The 23,298-nt window shown below is 38.0% G+C and overlaps 1 protein-coding gene across 1 annotated transcript; it reads left to right on the forward strand.

Moving 5' to 3' along the window:
• The first annotated feature begins 11,609 nt into the window (after positions 1–11,609).
• Positions 11,610–14,053, forward strand: LOC122413832 (uncharacterized). Its single transcript, XM_043424441.1, has 3 exons — positions 11,610–11,946; positions 12,086–13,482; positions 13,928–14,053. The coding sequence occupies exons 1-3, from the start codon at positions 11,610–11,612 to the stop codon at positions 14,051–14,053; spliced, it is 1,860 nt and encodes a 619-aa protein (XP_043280376.1).
• Positions 14,054–23,298: the final 9,245 nt, after the last annotated feature.

The following is a 23,298-nucleotide window of genomic DNA, read 5'->3' on the forward strand; positions in this document are numbered from 1 at the left end:
TGGGCTCGAAACTTATTGAAACTTCTTTTATGAAAAAAATAAAATTGATTATATCCACTGCTATTTCCAATAATGTTTTATTTATTTAAACGAAATTTGCAAATCTTGCACCGTTGATCCACGGGGCTACGATCGCAATCACTTTATAATAACATAACAGACGATAACAGACGGTGTGCAAGAAAACATTGAGGACTATGAGAAACTTTCTCATCTGCGATTGGTCGAGACGGATAGAGTCTCACCGGTGATTGGTTATGATGGGCATCAAGAAGCCCTTGTATGTATCGGTCTGAACCCATATACGGATACGTCAGCTGCGTAAATGTGTTGGTACTTTTTGCATAATCTTGAGCCCGTGCAAAGTTTTTTCTCAGCAATTACGCCACCGATCATGCTGATTTTGGGCGCAATCGAAAGAGAATTTCTTAATTAGCTGAAAGTTCAATTTTCAAATTGCGACATAACTCCTGAGCTTCGCAATTCAAGAAAATGACATGTCGATTTTACCCCCACCACCGCGAATCGTTTTATTCAGAGATAATATAGTCTCGGCGAGAGCCTCGGGCCAGCAGACGACAGGGCTGTCAATGTACTTGTCCCGAGACTCTGCCGAGTCTCTTGATGGAACTTGGTTCAGCAAGTTTTAAGGTGTTTCTTTTCAAATAGTATTGAAAATGTATTACTGTGGTATGGAGCGAAAACCTTCAAACTTTCATATTTTTGTGGCGCAGCATGTGTGCCAATACTGTGGTATGGAGCGAATACCTACAAACTTTCATATGTTTGTGTCGCAGCATGTGTGCCCATCATTTAAATTTTTTACTCCAACCGTAACATATAAACTCAAAAATTCATCCCAAAAGTCTTCAGCTTTATTAATTAACTTAATTTTCCTTTTTCTAAATTCTATGCTGAATTTCTGAATTTCTAAATTTATTTCTAAATTATCCTGAAATTAAATTGTTTACCTCCACAACCAATGCAGGTACCTTAAACATCTTTGAATTCCGTTGCTCTGTTGAATTAAGTACGCTCAGTTTTTTTTGCTTCTTTGAGTTCTAACATAATATATGTTTTCAGGTGTCTTTTTTCGGCAACTATCAAACTGTAGATAATTGGATCGCAGCGGCCACTTGCAAACTTTGGAAATATGTTTCGTCGGGGGTACGTTTTAGAAGACACGAAAATGTCTAGATTCAGAATGCAAAAGCGACATTGAAAAATGGCCAATTCTGTTGGATTTGTTGAGTCTTGAATTTGATCTATCTTTCCTCTTTTCCTTTCTTTTTTCTAACGTTATAAGCTGAAAATCACATCTCGGGCCGCAACACGCATTGCTCCATGCTCTTGAGTTGCCAATGGACGAAACATATTAGAAGACACGGAGAAAAATCACCAAAGTCCAAGAACAAACCTCTGTCGAAATAGTTCCAATACAATTTTTACGAAAAATAGGTCTATTTTCGTGGAAACCAAAGTTACAAGCCGAAAAACATATCTCGGCCTCCAACCTGCTTTCCACCGTGCTCTTGGGTTCCTAATTGACAAAACATATTAGAGTTAAAGGAAAAAAATTGCCAAAGTCCAAGAACAGACCTGTGACGAAATATTTGCAGTACATTTTTGACGAAAAATAGGTCTTTTTTTTGTGGAAACTAACGATCCATAAAAAAAAACTTGGAAATCGATGCCTCATTCTTCTTATTTGATTCGAACAGCTAAATCAATTGAAAAAAATTCCATCTAATTTACGTGCAGCATTAAAATTTATTATATCAATTCGAGGCCAAGTATTTTCTAATGAATTGAAAAAAGTTACCACTTGAGTTACGTGCAGCACTAAAATTTATGATATCAATCAGTGGACAAGTATTTTATTAGTAACTCCAAATTTTGACATTATTAAATTGTTCTAAGAAGCTTTTAAATCCAAAAAAAATCACATGAAAGCTAGTCATTCGTTACTCTATGGTAGCAAAGACTTATAAGAAAATCGATTTTTCTCAGACTTTCAGGATCCTTGGTATTATTCACAAAATTCAACGTCGATTGGATCGATACAAATTATGTTTAAATAAGTGTTAAAAGTACTTGTCCGACCCATCACTTTCCGTTTAATTTGTTTATCCAAATAAAAATCAGGGCTTGTCTAGAACTGATGGTTCACAAGTCACAAGTATTCATGCAGAGGGAATTGAGAGAATTATCTTCAAGTAATTTTTACTTAGTTGCACTAATTCAATAAAAAACGGAAACAAATTATTCCGCAATATACGAGGGATTTTATTCTGCATCGATAAATGAAACAAATTGTACATAATATATATGTTCAAGCTTCCAAAATAACTCTCCAGTTTATATTCAATGATGTCAATTTTTACTTCCTACTTATTCTTCCAGCGAACGAATTCCATACGGAATAAGAACTAACCTATACTATTATTAAAAGCATTAAACTAATAATGAATCGCATTTCAACAAATTTTTAACCAGATTCTGCCATACAATTTCGTTTTTTTATGATTGATTTTTTATTGAATGAATAGTGATGGGCCGGACAAGTACTTTTAACACTTATTTAAACATAATTTGTATCGATCCAATCGACGTTGAATTTTGTGAATAATACCAAGGATCCTGAAAGTCTGAGAAAAATCGATTTTCTTATAAGTCTTTGCTACCATAGAGTAACGAATGACTAGCTTTCATGTGATTTTTTTTGGATTTAAAAGCTTCTTAGAACAATTTAATAATGTCAAAATTTGGAGTTACTAATAAAATACTTGTCCACTGATTGATATCATAAATTTTAGTGCTGCACGTAACTCAAGTGGTAACTTTTTTCAATTCATTAGAAAATACTTGGCCTCGAATTGATATAATAAATTTTAATGCTGCACGTAAATTAGATGGAATTTTTTTCAATTGATTTAGCTGTTCGAATCAAATAAGAAGAATGAGGCATCGATTTCCAAGTTTTTTTTTATGGATGGAATTATCAGCAAACACGATACCATCAATGTACTTGTCCCAACCTTTTTTTCCCTAGGGGAAGTTTATGGTTTGATATCACGTCTTTTTTCTCGAAAGTTCCTTATTTATGTTTTAATGAATATATAATTTTAATTTAAATTGCTATGAATTATTTACGATTTACTGCTTATAACGTTGGTTTCCACGAAAAACGACCTATTTTTCGTCAAAATTGTGCTACTTTGGCGATTTTTTTCCTTGTATTCTAATATGTTTTGTCAATTAAGAACCAAAGAGCATGGTGGAAAGCGGGTTGGAGGCCGAGATATAATTTTCGGCTTATAACGTTGGTTTTCACGAAAAAAGACCTATTTTTCGTCAAAATTGTACTGGAAATATTTCGTCACAGGTCTGTTGTTGGACTTCAGCGATTTTTTTCCTTGTACTCTAATATGTTTTGTCAATTAGGAACCCAAGAGCACGGTGGAAAGCGGGGTGGAGGCCGAGATATGATTTTGGCTTGTAACATCTGATTCGTTGAAAAAAGACTGATACCGCACAATCAGTATACTAGTGAAGAACATTATACACTAATGCTGTAGGATTGTAATATATTTGATATTTTCTTACGGTTCGAAATCATTTTTGTTGTGTGATTTAAGAAGTTTTGTTTACATTTTTTGTGGTATAATGCGAAAACGAGCGATCATCAATGTAATTGTCCAAATTTTTTTTTCTCCGAGAAAGGATTTTTACGGCTTGATATCAAATCTTTTTTCTGTGGTAGTTCTAAACCACAAAAAATATTCTTAAATAAGATTTTCTCAAGTTCTCCAATGTTTCTATTGTGATATTTAAAAATAATTCTCCTTTCTCCAATGATTTTCTTTAAGTTTTGTACAATTTATAACAGTTTGATATTCTTCGAATGTTTGAAGTGATATCCTCAATTTTTCAACCATTTCGAACGTGTCTATAATTTTGTGGGATTAAAATCATATTCCGTAAGGTTTTTCAATATTTTGTATCATTGTGGAATTTTCCCCCTTCATTTATAAATTTTGTTTTCATCTGTTTTGATGAAATCATTGTGAATAAAGAAAACATGAAGATTTTTCAATGAAACGAATTTTTGGATTGATTTTCCTTCAAATTTGACAGAAGGAGAAAGAAAAAAATATATATAATGTTCACCAAGTCCACCAGAATTCGCAATTTTCACATATGTTTAATGAATTCTAATGCTAGTTATTTTTATTTCATTAAAAAACGTGCTTCCAAGGACTTTTTGAAGCAATCTTTTCCATTCGTATTATCATTCCCAGAGATAGAAAGTTGACGCACCTACGTCGATGCACAAAATTTTCAAACTCTGCATGTAGCCACCAAGGTTCAACCGGACAAAAGAAAAAGTATGAAGTGCGTCAAGACCAACAGAATTGCTTACTTTTTAATATGAGCATTGCATTTTGAAAACATAACTTCTTATGCCATTCATAAACAGGCCATCGCTGACTTTTTGTATCATTCATCATTATTTTTTATTATTGATTATTATTTATAATCCATTTCCAGATCCTATAATTCATGTATAATTTTTATTATTTGTAGATATCCATATTCCATAATCAAAAAAAGGAAGTACTAATACCTGGCATGCATGTCAATACACAGAATTTTCCAAATTTGCAAGTATTTGCTGCGATTTATTCATCTAAATTTTGGTACAGACAGAAAAAATTACCACCGATTCATAAAATTTATTATGCCAAATCTAAAAGGAAAAAAGACAGCGCACTTGAAAGTGAACAGAACGCATAATTGTTTCATGTATCTCATTCATATATTACAGTTGGAACCAAAAAGTGAAAAGATTGGCACATCTACCGCTTCGCAGGAATATCAAAGTTCATAGGTATTCGCTGCGTACCAGTAATACAAACTTTGGTGCTATGGGGCAAAAAACTTTAAAATTACCCGAACCACATTTTTGAAACTTATTATGGCATATTCAATAAATAAAGTGACAGATACGCTGCATGTTGAAGTAAATCAAATAGTGTAAAAAGTGACAGACAGATACGCTGCATGTTGAAGTAAATCAAATAGTGTAATTTAGTATGTCTCCATGGTTATACACAGACAAAATATTTGATCACATCCAGAAATGATCAGGCGTAGACTCACACACATGAATTTTTTAATCCATAATGTCAATCGTAAACATGGTCTGGAAATACTCAATATACGTGTCGCTTCATCATGTTGTCAAACTTAAGATGTGTTCATTGCATTTGGAAGATACAAATTTTGATATCACGAAAAATAAGTAACCAATGACTTATTGAAATGAATTTCCAAATTCATCATGCAACAATTCAAGTGAATATCTATGTATTTACATGGCCCAAAGATTTTTTAAAACTCGTGTTTGTAAACAAGCAATCATGAAAACTTTTTGTTATGAATTTTCCAATTTATTGACATCAATATGAGGAAATAGAAATACGAATGTCACTCGAATTGTCTAGAAAATGAATAGAAATTGGTATGGATACACTGTAAGCTAAGGAGGTGGGAAAAAGGGCCTGGTGAACACGGCCAAACGAAATGAAAGAAAATATGACAACAATACATTGAATTAGACACTTTTACTTGACCGAAGTTTTTCAACATTTATTTGCTTTCATTTACATACAATCACGCATATTTTTTCTATAATTTAATTACACAACATGAAATTTCTGTTTGGAAAGAACGTTTGAGAGGTTATATAATGAGCGAAAGTTTATTTTTCTCACATAACTCCCGTTGAAAATTTTTGAAGAACCAGAACCAGGATTGCAACAAAATTATGTCATAAATAAACGTAAAATCAAAGAATTTGTACAAGGAGAAATTTCCCAATACTAATATATGTTCGATATAACAAACACTCGCGAACCGATTGCGATGAGCGTAAACTAACCCACATGGTTTTCACAAAACTTACATAACATTTTTTTTTTATAGTCATATAAGAATTTTGAATCGAATTCATACAGCTCGCACTATTTCTCCGAAATTTTATCATTCAGATCGCTGTTGCTATTAATTTGCTCATGCCATCAAAAACTGACAGATGGCGATGTACTATATATCACGTCAAAGTCACTATATGTCTGGTTTTCGTAATACTGTATGACACCACATACCACTATTTTTAATAAAATAAATACATATTTAACACTTTATTAGATGAAAAATATTTTTTTGTCACCCCGCACTTCGTAATGTCGAAAATCCGTTTGTTATAACATCAATAACTGACGGCTGACTGATGGTCTTGTATATATATTCATAAACTGTATTCCGCTGGAACGGTACAGCAAGTGTCCTGACCAATCACAACTCATTATTTCTGTAGCCGGGATCCCGGGACCCGAGCTTCCATAGAAATGGGTTATAGCTGGCATCAAGAGGCCTTTGATGGTGTTCTGTACAGACACAGTAAATCCATAGATGTGTTAGTAACTTTTGCATAATCGTGAGCCCGTGCAAAGTTTTTTCTCAGCAATTACACCACCGATCGTATTGATTTTGGACGCAATCGAAAGAGAATTTCTTAATTAGCTGAAAGTTCAATTTTCAAAGTCGTACATAACTCATAGGCTTCGCAATTAAAGAAAATCACATGCCAATTTTACCCCCACCACCGCGAATCGTTTTATTCAGAGAAAGTATAGTCTCGGCGAGAGCCTCGGGCCAGCAGACGACAGGGCTGTCAATGTACTTGTCCCGAGACTCTACCGAGTCTCTTGATATAAGCCGAAAATCATATCGCAGCCTCCAACCCGCTTTCGACGTGCTCTTTGATTCCTAATTGATAAAACACATTAGAGTACATGGAAAAAAATCCTCAAAGTCCAAGGACAGACCTGTGACGAAATATTTTCAGTACTATTGAGACGAAAAATAGGTCTTTTTTCCTGAAAACCAACGTTATAAGCCGAAAATCATAAATAATTCGTAGAAATTTAAACTAAAATCCTATAGTCAACTGAACATAAATCAGGAACTTTAGAGAAAAAATACGTGATATCAAACTATAAACTTCCCCTAGGAAAAAAAAGGTTGGGACAAGTACATTGATGGTCCCTCGTTTGCAAATAAATCCATCCATAAAAAAACTTTAAAAAAAATTTTCTTTAAAAATTGTCAAAAAAATTATTTTATAAAAAAAAATACAGTACAATTCGAAAAAAATTTCACAAATCTAGAAAAAACATTATGTTTAAAAAAAAAATATTCCGTATCTATTTTTTAAAGTTCAAAAAAATCAAATAACAAGTAAAAAATAAAAAACCGAAAAATCGCGTTTGAAATCATTATGTAAACCGATGCCTCATCCTTCTTATTTGATTCGAACAGCTAAATCAATTGAAAAAAATTCCATCTAATTTACGTGCAGCATTAAAATTTATTATATCAATTCGAGGCCAAGTATTTTCTAATGAATTGAAAAAAGTTATCACTTGAGTAACGTACAGCACTAAAATTTATGATATCAATCAGTGGACAAGTATTTTATTAGTAACTCCAAATTTTGACACTATTAAAATGTTCTAAGAAGCTTTTAAATCCAAAAAAAATCACATGAAAGCTAGTCATTCGTTACTCTATGGTGGCAAAGACTTATAAGAAAATCGATTTTTCTCAGACTTTCAGGATCCTTTGGTATTATTCACAAAATTCAACGTCGATTGGATCGATACAAATTATGTTTAAATATGTGTTAAAAGTACTTGTCCGGCCCATCACTATTCATTCAATAAAAAATCAATCATAAATATATGAAATTGTACGGCAGAATCTGGTTAAAAATTTGTTGAAATGCGATTCATTATTAGTTTAATGCTATTAATAATAGTAGAGGTTAGTTCTTAGTCCGTATGGAATTCGTTCGCTGGAAGAATAAGTAGGAAGTAAAAATTGACATCATTGAATATAAACTGGAGAGTTATTTTGGAAGCTTGAACATATATATTATGTACAATTTGTTTCATTTATCGATGCAGAATAAAATCCCTTGTATATTGCGGAATAATTTGTTTCCGTTTTTTATTAAATTAGTGCAACTAAGTAAAAATTACGTGAAGATAATTCTCTCAATTCCCTCTGCATGAATACTTGTGACTTGTGAACCATCAGTTCTAGACAAGTCCTGATTTTTATTTGGATAAACAATTTAAACGGAAAGTGATGGGCCGGACAAGTACTTTTAACACATATTTAAACATAATTTGTATCGATCCAATCGACGTTGAATTTTGTGAATAATACCAAAGGATCCTGAAAGTCTGAGAAAAATCGATTTTCTTATAAGTCTTTGCCACCATAGAGTAACGAATGACTAGCTTTCATGTGATTTTTTTTGGATTTAAAAGCTTCTTAGAACATTTTAATAGTGTCAAAATTTGGAGTTACTAATAAAATACTTGTCCAGTGATTGATATCATAAATTTTAGTGCTGTACGTTACTCAAGTGATAACTTTTTTCAATTCATTAGAAAATACTTGGCCTCGAATTGATATAATAAATTTTAATGCTGCACGTAAATTAGATGGAATTTTTTTCAATTGATTTAGCTGTTCGAATCAAATAAGAAGGATGAGGCATCGGTTTGCATAATGATTTCAAACGCGATTTTTCGGTTTTTTATTTTTTACTTGTTATTTGATTTTTTTGAACTTTAAAAAATAGATACAGAATATTTTTTTTTTTAAACATAATGTTTTTTCTAGATTTGTGAAATTTTTTTCGAATTGTAATGTATTTTTTTTTATAAAATAATTTTTTTGACAATTTTTAAAGAAAATTTTTTTTAAAGTTTGTCACATTTGAGAGAAAAAGTGAAAGACATGGTGCATGTTGAGGCAAGCGAAATGGTGTACTTTTGTATGTCTCCATGGCTATTCGCAGACTGAATATCTGATCATATCCAAAAATGATCAGGCGTAGACTTACAGACATGAATTTTTCAACCCATAATGCCAATTGCAAATATGAAGTAGAAATACTCTCTATATATGTCCTTTCATAACGTTCTTCAACTTAAGAGGTGTCCATCGCATTTCAACAATACAAATTTTGATATCACGAGAAATAAAGCAACCAATAACTTTTTGATATAAATTTCCAAATTCATCATGCAACTCAAAGGAATATCAAGAGACTCGGTAGAGTCTCGGGACAAGTACATTGACAGCCCTGTCGTCTGCTGGCCCGAGGCTCTCGCCGAGACTATACTTTCTCTGAATAAAACGATTCGCGGTGGTGGGGGTAAAATTGGCATGTGATTTTCTTTAATTGCGAAGCCTATGAGTTATGTACGACTTTGAAAATTGAACTTTCAGCTAATTGAGAAATTCTCTATCGAATTAGCCCAAAATCAGCATTATTGGTGGCGTAATTGCTGAGAAAAAACTTTGCACGGGCTCAAGATTATGCAAAAGTTACCAACACATTAAAAAATTTATGTGTCTGTATATTATATTATAAAACCATCAAAGGCACTTTGATGCTATCGAGTTTCTGATTCGTTGGATCTGACGACATCCATTTTTAGACGTTGTGATTGGTTGTTGAAATTAGTTGTTGATGATTGGAAATCTGACGTCAACTTCATAACGTAGCACACGGCGCAGCACAGCTGGTAACCAGCAGTCATAAATTCGATCGATATACATATATATATGTACAAACCATGTGTCAGTTTTTGATCGCATGAACAGAGTTTCGACATTACGAAGTGCGTGCGGGATAAATAAAAAAATAATTTTCGTCATCTAAGGAAGTGCATATTACTATTTATTTTGTTAAAATTTGTGATATATTAAACCGGTATCAAAGCGGCCGCGTAAATGTAGTCTGTGATGTGTGTGTGAAAAAGAATATAAAAAATGCGCAATGCATATGTCAACGAAACTTTTCAAGATTTCATTATTTCGTTCGATTGGAAATAAGTGTTGACTGAAATAATCCTTCAATTAAACCAGATTACGAGAAATGACTTCCGTTTCCGGGGTGAAAGAGTAGAGAGTGAAAGTGTAAAGTGCGGATAGAAAGTGGCAAGAAAAGAGAGTGTAGAGGGATAAGGAGCGGAAAAAAAAGCAAAGAAGTGGAAAGAGTGACAAAGGGGGCAGAGAGGGAGAGGGACAGGAAGGGGGAAGTGGGCAGTGGCAGAGAAAAAAGGACGAGAGTGGAGTGAGTGAGGTTAGGATAAGTAAACGGAGGGAAAATAGGTCAGAGGGAAAGCGATAAGGAGAGGGGAAAACGCGATAAGGAACGAAGCGAAGGTGGAGACAGGCGGAAAGTAGAGAAAAGAAGGATTCAGGACGATAGAGGTCGATAAGGAAGAGAGGGAGCAGAGGTAGATAAGGTAGGAAGGAATGAGAAAAGAGAGAGAAAAGGAAAGGAACAGGAATGAGTAGGAAGGAAGAGGGAAGTAAAAGCGGTGGAACGATGGAAAATTGGCTAAGGGGAAAGGGAGGGTACGGAAGTCAGGGGATCGAAAGAACGGAGACGACGAAAAGGGGAAGGGAAGAAATGGAGCAGGGAAGGGGGGAGGAGGACGAAGAGAGCGAAACGGGATCTCAGAAAAGTAGAAGAGTGGGGGGATCGCCGGAGAGGAGAAGGGAGGGGGGGGGGTAGAAAGAATGCTAAGAGAGATGAGAGAAGAAGCGAGGTGGAATGCAAAGGAGCTGAAGGAGGATATAGCGAAGATGAGAGAAGAGATGAAAGAGAGAGAAGAAAGGTGGGAGGAAGAAAAGAGAGAAGTTAAGAGAAGGATTGAGTTAATGGAGGACAGAATAAGAAGAATAGAGGAAAGAGGAAGAGGGGGAGGAACGGAAGAAGAGGAGAAAGGAGTAGGAAACGAAGAGGGAAAGAGACTGGAAGAAATAGAGCAGAGGGTACAGATGATGGAAAGGAGGGAGGAAAGGCGGGAAAGAGAGGAGAGAAGAAGGAAAGTAATAATAAAAGGGGAGGTGGGTGAAGGGCCGGCAAGAGAGGTAGCGGATAGAGTAATGAGAATGATAGGGGTGGAGGGAAGAATGGAAGAGGTGAAGGAAATAGGAAGAGGGAGGGGAGGAAAGGGTGAGAGGACATTAGAAGTAAATCTGGGAAGTGAGGAAAAGAAGAAAGAGGTGATGTGGAATAAAAGGAATTTGAAAGGAAGAAGAGTATGGATAGAGGACGACCTAACCTGGAAGGAAAAAAGAATTCAGTGGAATATAAGGAGAATAGGGGAAGAGGAAAGAAGAAAGGGGAGAAGGGTATGGGTAGGACAGGGAAAGATAAAGATCGATGGCAGAACGCTATGGTGGGATGAGAAAGAAGGGGGTTTGAGGAACTGGAAAGGGGAAAAAGTGGAAACCGGAGAAGCGGAGCACGAAAGGAGGGAGAGGGAGAGAAGCGTGCACAGAGAAATGAGTGAGATAGGACAGGAAAAGGGGACAAAAAACGATTGAGAGAGAGGGGGGAAGAGGGGGAGGGTAAAGGACAAGAAAGAGAGAAGGGCGAGGAAACGTGGAAAATCTGCTTCTGGAACGTAGCAGGGGTGGGGAATAAGGAAGAGGATTTTTGGAGGGAAATGAAGAATTGGGAGGTGGTAGTTTTGATAGAAACATGGCAAGAGGAAAAGGGGGCTGAAAGAATAAGCGGGAGACTACCGAAGGGGTACAAGTGGAAGAGACAGTGGGCGAAAAGAGAGAATAGAAGAGGGAGGGCGAAGGGAGGGATGTGGATAGGAATAAGCGAAAGGTTGGAAATAATAGAGGAGAGGAATTGGGAGGAAGAGGAAGAGCAGGGAATAATAACGGGGAGAGTGAAAGCAGGAGAGGATACTTGGACAATAGTAGGAGTGTATGTACAAGGAGATATGGGGAAAAAAATAAGGAAGATGAGGCAGTGGATTGAGCGGCAAGAGAGTACGGAAACGACGATAATAGGAGGGGATTTTAACGCGAGAACAGGAAGGGAGGGGGGGGAGAGTAAAAGGAGTAGAGGAAGGGAGAATAGAGAGGAGAAAAGATAGTGTAAAAAACGGGGATGGAAAGAAACTAATAGAATTGGTGGAAGAAACGGGGTGGGAGATTCTGACCGGAAATATAGAGGGAGACGAAGAAGGGGAGTATACATACACAGGAGGAAGAGGAGAAACGGTAATAGACTACGTAATAGGGGATGAGAGAACGAGAGGAAAAGTAAGGAACGTAATAGTGGAAGACAGGGTGGAGTCGGACCACCAGCCTTTGGTGGTGACAATAAGGAAGGGAGGAAGGAAGAAGGGGGGAAGAGTAGAGAGGGAGATAAGGAAAGGGAAGGGCGGAAAATGGTCGGAGAGAAAGAAAGAAGAATATAGGAGGAAGATGGAAAGAATAGAGTGGGAAGAAGGGGACATACAGGCAACAGCAGAAAGGACAAAAGAGAAGATAAAAAGAGTGATGAGGGAGAGCGAGGAAATAGAGGAAGAGAGGGAACAAAAAAAGAGAGGCGGATGGTGGGACGAGGAGTGCATAGGCAGAAAGATGGAGCTGAGAAGAGCACTAAGAGGTTGGAGGGAGGAACGGGTGGGAAGAGAAGAGTACGGGGAGAAAAGGAGGGAACACAAGGAGCTGTGTGAGGCAAAGAAAAAAGAGGAACAGGATAGATTGATTAGAGAGATAGCAGAGGCTAGGACAGAGGAGAAGGTATGGGAGATAGTGAACAGGGGGAGGAAAATTAGGAAGAAAATAGACGAGAGAATATCACTGGAGGAGTGGAAAAGATATTTTATGGAACTATTGGGGGGAAGAGAGCAAAGGGAGGAGAGAAGGATATACAGGGAGAGGCAAGGGCAGGAGGAGGAAATAAGCAGAGAGGAAATAAAGAAGGCGATAAAGAAAATAAAGGCGGGGAAATCGGTGGGAGGGGACGGAATACCAAACGAAGCATGGAAATACGGAGGGAAAAGGACGGAAGAAAGGGCGTGGGAGATATGCAGAAGAGTGTGGAGGGGAGAGGGGTGGCCTAAGGAATGGGAGGAGGGGATAATAGTACCAATAGTGAAAAAAGGGGAAGGAAAGAGGGTGGAGGAGTATAGGGGGGTTACGGTAATGCTGTCGCTATATAAGATATATGCGACGGTGTTAGCAAGAAGACTGGAGAGGGAGATAGAAGAGAAGGGGATTGTGCCACCGAATCAAACGGGCTTTAGAAGAGGGACTGGAACAATAGACAGCATATACGTGATGAATTACCTGGTGGGCAGAAGATGTGTGGAAAAAAAAGGGAAAGTAATAGCGATGTTTGTGGATTTAAAGGCGGCGTTTGACTCAGTGGACAGAAAGGTGTTAGTAGAAACGATGGAAAAAAGGGGAGTAAGGGAAGGGATAAGAGAAAGGGTTAGAGAGATTTATGAGGAAACGAGGAATAAAGTAAGGGTAGGAGGAGTGGTAGGGGAGGAATTCTGGACCGTCAGGGGGGTGAGACAGGGCTGCCCACTAAGTCCGGCATTATTCAATGTATTGATATCGGACCTGGAGGAGGAAATGGCAAGGGGGAGATGGGAGGGGGGGGGGGTAAAGATTGGGGGAAGAAGAATTTGCACGTTGGCGTATGCGGACGATGTAGTGATACTGGCGGAAGGGGAGGGGGAGATGAAAAGAATGATGAGCAGGTTGGAGAGATATCTAGAGGAGAAAAAACTGGAGCTGAACACGGAGAAGACGAAGGTGATGGTTTTTAGGAAGGGAGGGGGGAGAAGGAAAAAGATAGAATGGAAGTGGAAGGATAGAAGAATAGAGGAAGTGAGGGAAGTGCAATATTTAGGCTTTTGGTTTAAGAGTAACGGGGATTAGAAAGGCATATAAAAGATAGAGTTAGGAAAGCGGCGATAGTAATGAGACAGGTGTGGGGGATCGGGAAAAGAAAATTCGGAAAGAACTGGGAGAGGAGGATGTGGCTGTACGACTCGCTGGTGTGGACGGTGATGGCATACGGGGTGGAAATATGGGGATGGGAGGAGTGGCAGGGAATGGAAAGGCTGCAAGATAGGTATATAAGGTGGACGATGGGCTTAGAATGGACAACACCAGGGTACATGGTAAGGGAGGAGACGAAGAGGGAGAAAATAAGGACAAGAGCGGCTAGGAGGGCATGGAAGTACGAGGAGAAATTAGAGGAGGGGAGGGGAAGCGAATTAGCGAGAATCTGTTGGGAAGAGACTAGAAGGAGAGAGCAAGGAAACAGGGAGCTATCGGGATGGGAAAAAAGAAGAAAGGAAAGCAGGGAAAAGGGGAGGGTGGAGGAAAGACAAAAAATGGAAAAATGGATGGAGAGAGACAGGGAAGAACAGAGAGAAGAAAGGGAAAGGAGGATAAGGGATTCGAAATACAACAGATGGTATAGAGAGATAAGAACAGAGGAAGTCCCAAAATACTTGAGGTCAGGTTGGGGGGAGGAAAGATACAGAAGGATAGGGAGATATAGATTGGGGAACGAAATGAGAGAGGGCCAGTACTGGAAGGGGGTAGAAGAGAAAAAATGCAGAGTATGTGAGGAAGAGGAAGAAACATGGGAGCATGTATTAGATAGATGTGGTGGAGGGGAGGAGTCAGAGAGAGGAGTAGGAGAAAGAATTAGGGAGATTCTGGATCAAGAAGGAAAGGGGGAGGGATGGATGAAGAAGATGGAAGAAAGGAGGAGAGGGAGAAGCGAAGACAGAGGAGATGAAAGAAGAGGCACAGATGAATGAAAGAAGGAATGGAATGAAAGGGCGGAAACGGAAGTCGGAGACGGGGAGAGGGAGAGGGAGAGGGGGGAGTGAGAGAGGAGAGAGGGGGAGGAGAAGGAACACAAAGGCCGAAATAAAACGAATAGAGCAATAAGGATGTAAAGGGAAAAAAAAAATGTAAAAAGGTAGAAATAGATGGAATGGAAAATGGAAAGGTAGAAGGCGAATAAAGGCGATAGTAAAGTAAGATAGAAGTAAGACGACGCGTTAGATGTAAGGTAGAATAAGAAGGAATAGAATAAGAAAGAGGAAATGTGAAACAGGAGGATGTAACCCTTAGGGGAGTCATTAAATCATTCAAACCAGATTACGAGAAATATTGTCCAGTGCGAATATATCGTCACTGGCGTGGTTATATATCATGTGTAAATAGGTTATACATACGAATAAATAGAACAAAAACACACGGAATTGTTAGAATGATATTAGAAACTTTACTTGAATAAATATTTTCTAATTTATTTCTTGTGTCATCATTATTTTTAAACATCCCCATATTTTGCTTGATATTCAGTTTGGCTCTGCCCTCTCCGATCCTTGTTTTCACCCCATCAGTTTGCAGCGGATCGATACATATTATTAATTCGTTCCATAATATGTGTCCTATGATTTTCTACTCCTTCTTCATGATGATTGTGGTAACATGATTCGAGAGGTTTCTAACCATAATCTTGAATTGCACATTTTGTAAATCAGATTTTCAAAAAAATTTCTGGTCTTGGTATACTGGGTAGTTATTCTTTTCCCATTAGGTCTGTCGAGTGATAAAGTTGGAAACTTGTTCCAGAAAGCCTTTGGATGCTTCTTTGGCTGATGATATGAAAAGTCGTATCTTCGGAATGCGGTATGCAAACACAAATTTTGATAACAAAACTTATGGAATGACATGTATGTTGAGTATTACCACTTTGCAAACTACAGATATGGAATTATTATAAAAAAAATTCATTCCGATAAGTCTACAGTTGCTCAGTATTGAATGTGATCAAATATAATGCCTACCAACATCCCCAGAAACTTACAGAATTTCTGAATGCAATGTGCGCTATGTCATTTTAATGCAACATCATGATTTTTGACAACTTTTCATTATAATGCTGTAGATTCGGATCATTGAAATACACCGAAAATCTGCAAACTATACAATTTATATACTGTGCCATTCATTTTACATTTTGACTCTAACCGTAATGTCACGTCTCGCATGCCACGTTAATACGCGGCAAATTGTTACGTCCAGAGGGGACGAACAATGGGAAAGGCCATTTGAGAATAAAGGAATTTGTTGTAAGAAAAGGGTAGTTGCGCTGCCACAGTAGAGAAGCTAGGAGAGAGCTGGACCAGGGATCTCAGGGGGGTGCGGGGACGGGGGAGCGCGGGGTCTGTTGCGGGGCAGGGTGAGCTGTGTGGAGGGGGAATTCGGAGGTGCGTGAAGGAGATGGGAATCTCAGGGGGGTGCGGGGACGGAGGAGCGCGGGGTCTGTTGCAGGGTATGGAGGGGGAACTCGGAGGTATGTGGAGGGAATGGTCAGAGAGAGAATGAGGGTAGTGGCGACGCGGAGTGAGAGGATGGGTAATGGTCAAGTGGAGGGTGCAAGAGAGGGAGTGAGACAATAAAATTTATAACTTTTAGCAAGAGTTTTTGAACAATGGTTTTTTTTTTTCACATGAACTTTCACACAGGGTTTTTTTTTTCAAAGGAGAAGTCAATCATGGCTTCATCCCTAAGAAACAGCAGCAACCTGTGCGGTAGTAATAAAGTATAGGATTTATGACCTCCGAAACGAGAGATTTGTCTCGAGCATTGCAAGATGGCCATGACGTTTCCTAATTAAATTTAAGTCATGAAAAAAAGGGGGAACCGACTTGTACGTTTCCAAGATTCAGAATTACTAGCACCTGCATTCCTACGACTGGTCCATTGTTCCCGAAAAATATGTCCTCTGGGTTTTTCGTGAAACTCTGGAAAGAAATTCGATCGTCATCCATGACGTCTTTAATTAAGTCTTTCGGCAAAAAGGCTTTTTCACGGTATGGTAAAGTCAGGAGCACCTGCATTTACACGACATTGTTTCCGAAAAAGATGTCTCCTAGGTTTTTTCTCCGAATAGCCGCCCACCCACAATTTTTCCCGAGCTTGGTTACTGATATTATCATTTCGAAGAAATACCTACTAATAGATTGTCATCTTCGTATATTCGATTCTTACATCATACTTGGTAAAAGGATAGTTTAAAAGAAAGATGTCGATCCGTGGGGGTGTAACGAAACGTTAAAGTAATAAAGATGTCTTTGAGTTAGGGACCGACTTTCACGCTATAATCGACAGGAGTGCATGCACCTGCTTGTTCATGATTGACCCATTGTTTCCGCAAAAGATGTCCTTAAGTTTTTCCTCTTAAAAAATCTTCGCCCACCCGCATTTTTTTCCTAACATCGATCTAGAGTAATCATGGGAATATGTAAAAGAAATGCCGACAGGTTTCAACCCTCACATATACACTTCTCATATACACCCCCTCTCCTAGAAAAAAGATAACTATTGGGAAAAAGTTTGGAGGGATGATGTTAATTTTGTCGAGATGATTTCAAAAATCGAGACATTCGGGATCGAGTTTTCTTCGAGTCCACATCGAAGTTTAGTTTCATATTCTCCTCATCACCATGGCAGACGTCAATGATGTTGATGATATGGAAAAGTTTTTAAGTGATCGTGCGGCTTCGTTACAATCGGTGGAAGAATATATTGCGTGGGAAGAACAGTGTGATGCGTTTATCGCATCGTTGAGTGGCGAAAATTCTTCCAAACGTGCTCGATTGAATATAGCATCACAACGGTCATTAATTGCGCGAATTATACGTTTAGAAACTTTGAAAACAACAACCCGTTCCCAATTCATTCACACGGGTGATGGGCTAAATGATCGAAACTTGGTGTGGTGTGAAGTCGACACAGCGTTTGGAAATCGTGTGCTAACCGGTGCTGTAATTAATAAAAATTACATCGATCCACGAAAATTCCTTCAAGACTCATACGACTTGGTGGCATTGCAAGTGGTGGACAATATTTCCAAACATAGCAGCATAAAAGTTAATACCGAATTTAATGGCGAGTTCACGGTGAATGGCAGGTATGCAAATAAAAGTATAATTACAAAGACAGTTGCACTGCTCGAAACATGTGATATAAGCGAATGGTATCGAAATCATGTTGTTGAGCCAACGCTAAAATCCCTCGATGAATTTCAAGAAAGTGATAGTGGTTGGACATTAAGTTCAATTTTGAATTTAACTGTGAACATTAATAAATATAATTCTATGCGTGCGGGTTGTCATATAACATTATCAAAACACATTAGATTGAAAAAAGCAGTGATCAATGTGAAATCTAATGATAACGCGTGTTTCGGCTGGGCGATCGTTGCGGCCCTCCACCCCGCCGCCAATCATAGTGATCGCTCATCATCATATCCACACTACTCAACGATCTTAAATCTTGCGGGTATCAACTTCCCCATGACTTTAGATCAAATAAATAAATTTGAGAGCCTCAACAATCTCTCGATAAATATATATAGTGCACCGAATGATGTTGTTCAACCTATTCGATTGAGTAAACAAAAAAGGGAGCGACACATCAATTTGCTGTACATAGAAGATGTGATGGATACAAAGGTGGGACACTTCGCATGGATTAAAAATCTTTCCCATTTAGTGAGCAAGCAACTGAATACTCATAATGGTCGAAAATACATCTGTGATCGGTAAGTGATATCAGTATACTACTATATATAAAGATTTTAAAAATATAATAAAGATTTGTGGGTAATCAAAAAATGTTTCTTTTTTCTGCTCATTCATAGATGCCTGCATTATTTTTCATCTCATGAGAAGCTCCAATCACATGAGGTGGATTGTGGCGAGATGAATAATTGCGCGATTCTGCTGCCGAACGCACATGACAAATGGTTGGAATTCAAGAACGTGAATCGAAAGGAGCTTCTACCGTTTATCGTGTATGCCGACCTCGAGTGCATTTTGAAAAAAACCACGGCTGAAGATATGGACCGCAATAAATATCAACATCACCAAGTCTTCAGCGTGGGATACTACGTCAACTGCTCGTATGACGAATCATTGTCAGGGTATCACACACATCGGGGCGAGGACTGCGTTCAATGGTTCGTACGTAGATTAGAACAATTGGCGAAACAAGTAGCAACCATTTTATATACCATTATTCCGATGAATGAATTGACTCCTCAAGAATGGCGAAAATTCCGAGAAAATAAGGAATGTCATATCTGTGAGAAATCATTCGTAGAGTATGATGTTCGAGTACGCGATCATTGCCATTTAACAGGCAAATTCAGAGGTCCAGCGCACCAGGACTGTAATTTAAAATATCAAGAATCATTCTTCATTCCCATAGTTTTCCATAATTTGTCGGGCTATGATGCTCATTTTATTATAAAAGAAGTAGCTACAGCGTTTGAGGGAAAAACCGATTTACTACCCATAACGAAAGAAAAGTATATTTCTTTTTCGAAAACCGTTATAACTTCGAAGGATTATAGGAAAAATATTAAGTTGCGCTTCATTGATTCATATAGATTTCTGAACACAAGTCTTGATAAATTGGCATCTTTCTTGACTCATGATCAACTCACGGTTTTAAAATCTGAATTCCGAGATACCGATAACTTCAATCTGCTAACGCGAAAAGGTGTATTCCCATACGAGTACATCGATAGTTTTGACAGACTGGAGGAAACGGCACTTCCACCGCGAGAATCATTCTATAGTTCTTTAACCGATTCAACGGTATCGGAAAGTGAGTATGCTCATGCTTTAACCGTTTGGGAGCGGTTTTCCACTCAAACGCTTGGCGAATACAGTGATTTGTATTTGAAAACCGATGTTTTATTACTAGCTGACATTTTTGAAAACTTTCGTAACACCTGTTTGAAAAGTTACGGTCTTGATCCCGCATATTATTATACACTTCCTGGATACACCTGGGATGCAATGATGCGATACACAAAGATCAGATTCGAATTGCTCACAGATATTGACATGGTCTTATTTGTAGAAAGGGGCATTCGGGGGGGTCTAAGCCAATGCAGTGGTAGATATGCCCGCGCCAATAATAAATACATGCCATCGTATGATCCATCAGAACCGTCCACGTTTTTAATGTATTATGATGTTAATAATTTATATGGATGGGCAATGAGCCAAGCATTGCCCTACGATCAGTTTGAGTTTATTGAAAATGTTGAGAATTTCGATGTAGAATCGATTCCATTGAATGGTACACATGGTTATCTGCTTGAGGTCGATTTAGAATATCCAGAAGACCTACATGATATCCATAGTGATTTACCATTCTGTCCGAGCCACGAAAAACCTCCGGGTAAACAGCACGAGAAGCTCATTGCTTCACTGCAGGCGAAAAAGCGGTACATCATTCACTATCGCGCATTACAGCGATGCTTAAAACACGGTGTAAAACTCACGAAAATACATCGGATTTTGAAATTTAGGCAATCATCATGGCTTCAGAAATATATCGACCTGAATACCCAGTTTCGAACAAATGCCAAGAATGAGTTTGAAAAAAATCTGTTTAAACTAATGAACAATGCGGTTTTTGGGAAAACGATGGAAGATGTTCGAAGTCATGTTCAAGTGAAACTTTTGACGGAATGGGCAGGAAGATTTGGTGCCGAAGCCATGATTGCGAAACCCAACTTTCATAGCCGTAGTATTTTCGCTGAAAATTTAATTGCTGTAGAGCTACGGAACTTGCAGGTCAAGTTTAATAAGCCGATATACGTTGGAATGTCAATTCTAGATATATCGAAAACATGTTTGTATGAGTTTCATCACGAATTCATGTCTCCGATATATCAGAATAAATGTAAAATATTGTACACTGACACCGATAGTTTAATATATCACATTGAATGTGATGATGTATATAATGATATGAAGAACAATCTTAATAAGTATGATACAAGCGATTATCCCATCGATAATAAATATAATATACCGCTAGTTAATAAAAAAGTACCCGGTCTCATGAAAGATGAGAATAACGGGGCTATTATGACCGAATTCGTGGGACTTAGATCAAAAATGTACGCAACACGAGTTTTAGGTAAGAATGATGTAAAAAAAGCCAAGGGTGTTAGTAGTAATGTTGTAGCGCGAACTATAACTTTCGACGATTATACTAAATGTTTGAATGAGGAAATTGAGATGAAACGCACTGAAGCATCGATTAGATCTACTTTACACAATGTAAATAAGTATGAGTGGGTGAGAGCGAGAGAGAGAGTTTGTACATTGGAAGTGAAATAAAAAAAAAAAAAAAAAAAAACTCCGACCAAGCTCAATGTGTCCTTTTTTCTTATACCTGCTATGTTTCAAGCTCCGCTGCATGTATAGGGAGTGGTCATAAAAAAAAAAAAAACACAGAGTCGAAACGTTTCCTTGTCCATTTTCTTTATTCATAGATCATCCTTGCTTATCCAACTATTGTGTGTATTGTCGAAACCTAGCCATTTCACAAACAACTGACTGCCACGCTTCTTCAACACTTTTTCAATGAGATATATGTCGGGATTTTTCGCTCGAAGCAGCTCTTGCTCGTAGAAACCACCGGCGATCGGCTCATCTTGATGATCTTTTATATTATAAGTAACTGGATTAGTTTTTCTAACTCGATATATTGTAAATATTTCCGTTGTCCACTTTGGTGTATAACCTTTTTCGAATACATTCTTAAATTTACTTATCACCGATTTTAAATTTTGCTTCGTTTCCAACTTCGGATCTATTGTATACGTTACGCAACAGTCGTTTTTCATTCGTAGTACTCACATCTTTCGGTTTCATTTTTATCGTACGATGTAATGTATCATTATATTTTATAATTAATGTATCGAGAATATCGATCCATTTCCAGTTTCCGCGAAAACTAAATTGAATCCACATTTTATTCTTAAGTGTACGATTGAAGCGCTCACAAATTGATGCTTTCAAGTTGCTAAATGTAGAATACAAGTGTATATTATACTTTTTCATCAAAGCCTTAAAGTTCGTATTATAAAATTCTTTTCCTTGATCGACGTGAATATTTTTCGGTATGCGTCCTTTGCTGAGAATCGACTCCATTGCAGCACTCACATCTTTTCCACTTTTACTCTTCAACGGTGCGGCCCAGGCGAATTTGGAGAATATATCGATGACGGTGAGGAGAAATTTATGGTTGGAGTTGTGTTGTGCATATGCAGACATATCTACAAGATCAGCTTGCCAAGTCTCATCCAGGCCGCGTATATCCACATGTCGACGTGGATAATTCCGCCGAGCTGGCTTATGCAGTTCTTCAACCACCGCAAGCTTCTTTTCACTCATTTTTTCTTCTCACCCCCCACGGTCCTCATCAATTGCAGAAGATAAGAGTCTGGAGGATTTTTCACTGACTTATCATTAGATGATCTCGTAAAAACTTCATATCATCATGAAGTTCTGAGATTTCTCTCTTTATATTATCAATTTCTTCACGGAGATGGGCGAGCTCGGTTCTCACACGCTTTTCTGCAGCCGCCACATTCGATTCACACTTTTGATTCGTTGTATGAGTCACACTATGAGTTATAGAATGAATGTGTTTGCTGAATGCACCGAGTGGTACAACATCTCGAGCATTTACTGGCTCGCCAACGTTGCTCAGTCGTTTTCGTTCCAAGTCGTAATGACCGTCCGATGTAATTTTGAATCCAGCACCTGGTTTACCCGGAGGACCTGCACCACGTCTACTCAACTTTCGTCCAAACACATCGACGCTCATGTTGGGAATGTGGATGAAAGCAAGCCATCACATGTTAATAAATGATTTCGGCTTCACGCAACTCCTCGATAATCGATATAATTTCATTCGAATGTGATGAATTTCCAGCAGCTTGCGATGCGAGCAACAAACGAAGACGATCTACCAGCTCATTTGGATCATCCCAATGAACATAGTCGACAGAGGTATGCTTTCGTGCTACCTTATACTGAGGCAGAGTACCACCTTTCTTATCGTTGCTACCGAGCATTTGGGATATATAATTTTTAAATTTACTATTTTTATCCTGACGTACCGCACCCGTGCGTTTATAAAATTTTTTATGAGCATTCGTTGTGATGATAATTTTCTGATATTTCTCCAAGTCATTTGGTGTTAGATATTTGAGTTCGGGCTCTTTTTTAAACAACAGTTCCACCAAGCCAATACTTTTGGGATACTTTTCATCTCCAACCACTATATGATCGAGTTTGAAATGAATTGGTGAATCACCAATCATTAATCTGTTTTGAGCGAGATTTCGTACTCCATACACGCCATCTAATCTTGTTTTGTTATTACTACGCAGTAAGCCCAGATATTCACGTATCAAATTATCAACATCTCCAGATGATTCCAAGTTATCATCGTCCTCATCATCATCAT

The sequence above is a fragment of the Venturia canescens genome, chromosome 7 (genome assembly GCF_019457755.1).
Source record: "Venturia canescens isolate UGA chromosome 7, ASM1945775v1, whole genome shotgun sequence".
Classification (NCBI taxonomy): domain Eukaryota; kingdom Metazoa; phylum Arthropoda; class Insecta; order Hymenoptera; family Ichneumonidae; genus Venturia; species Venturia canescens.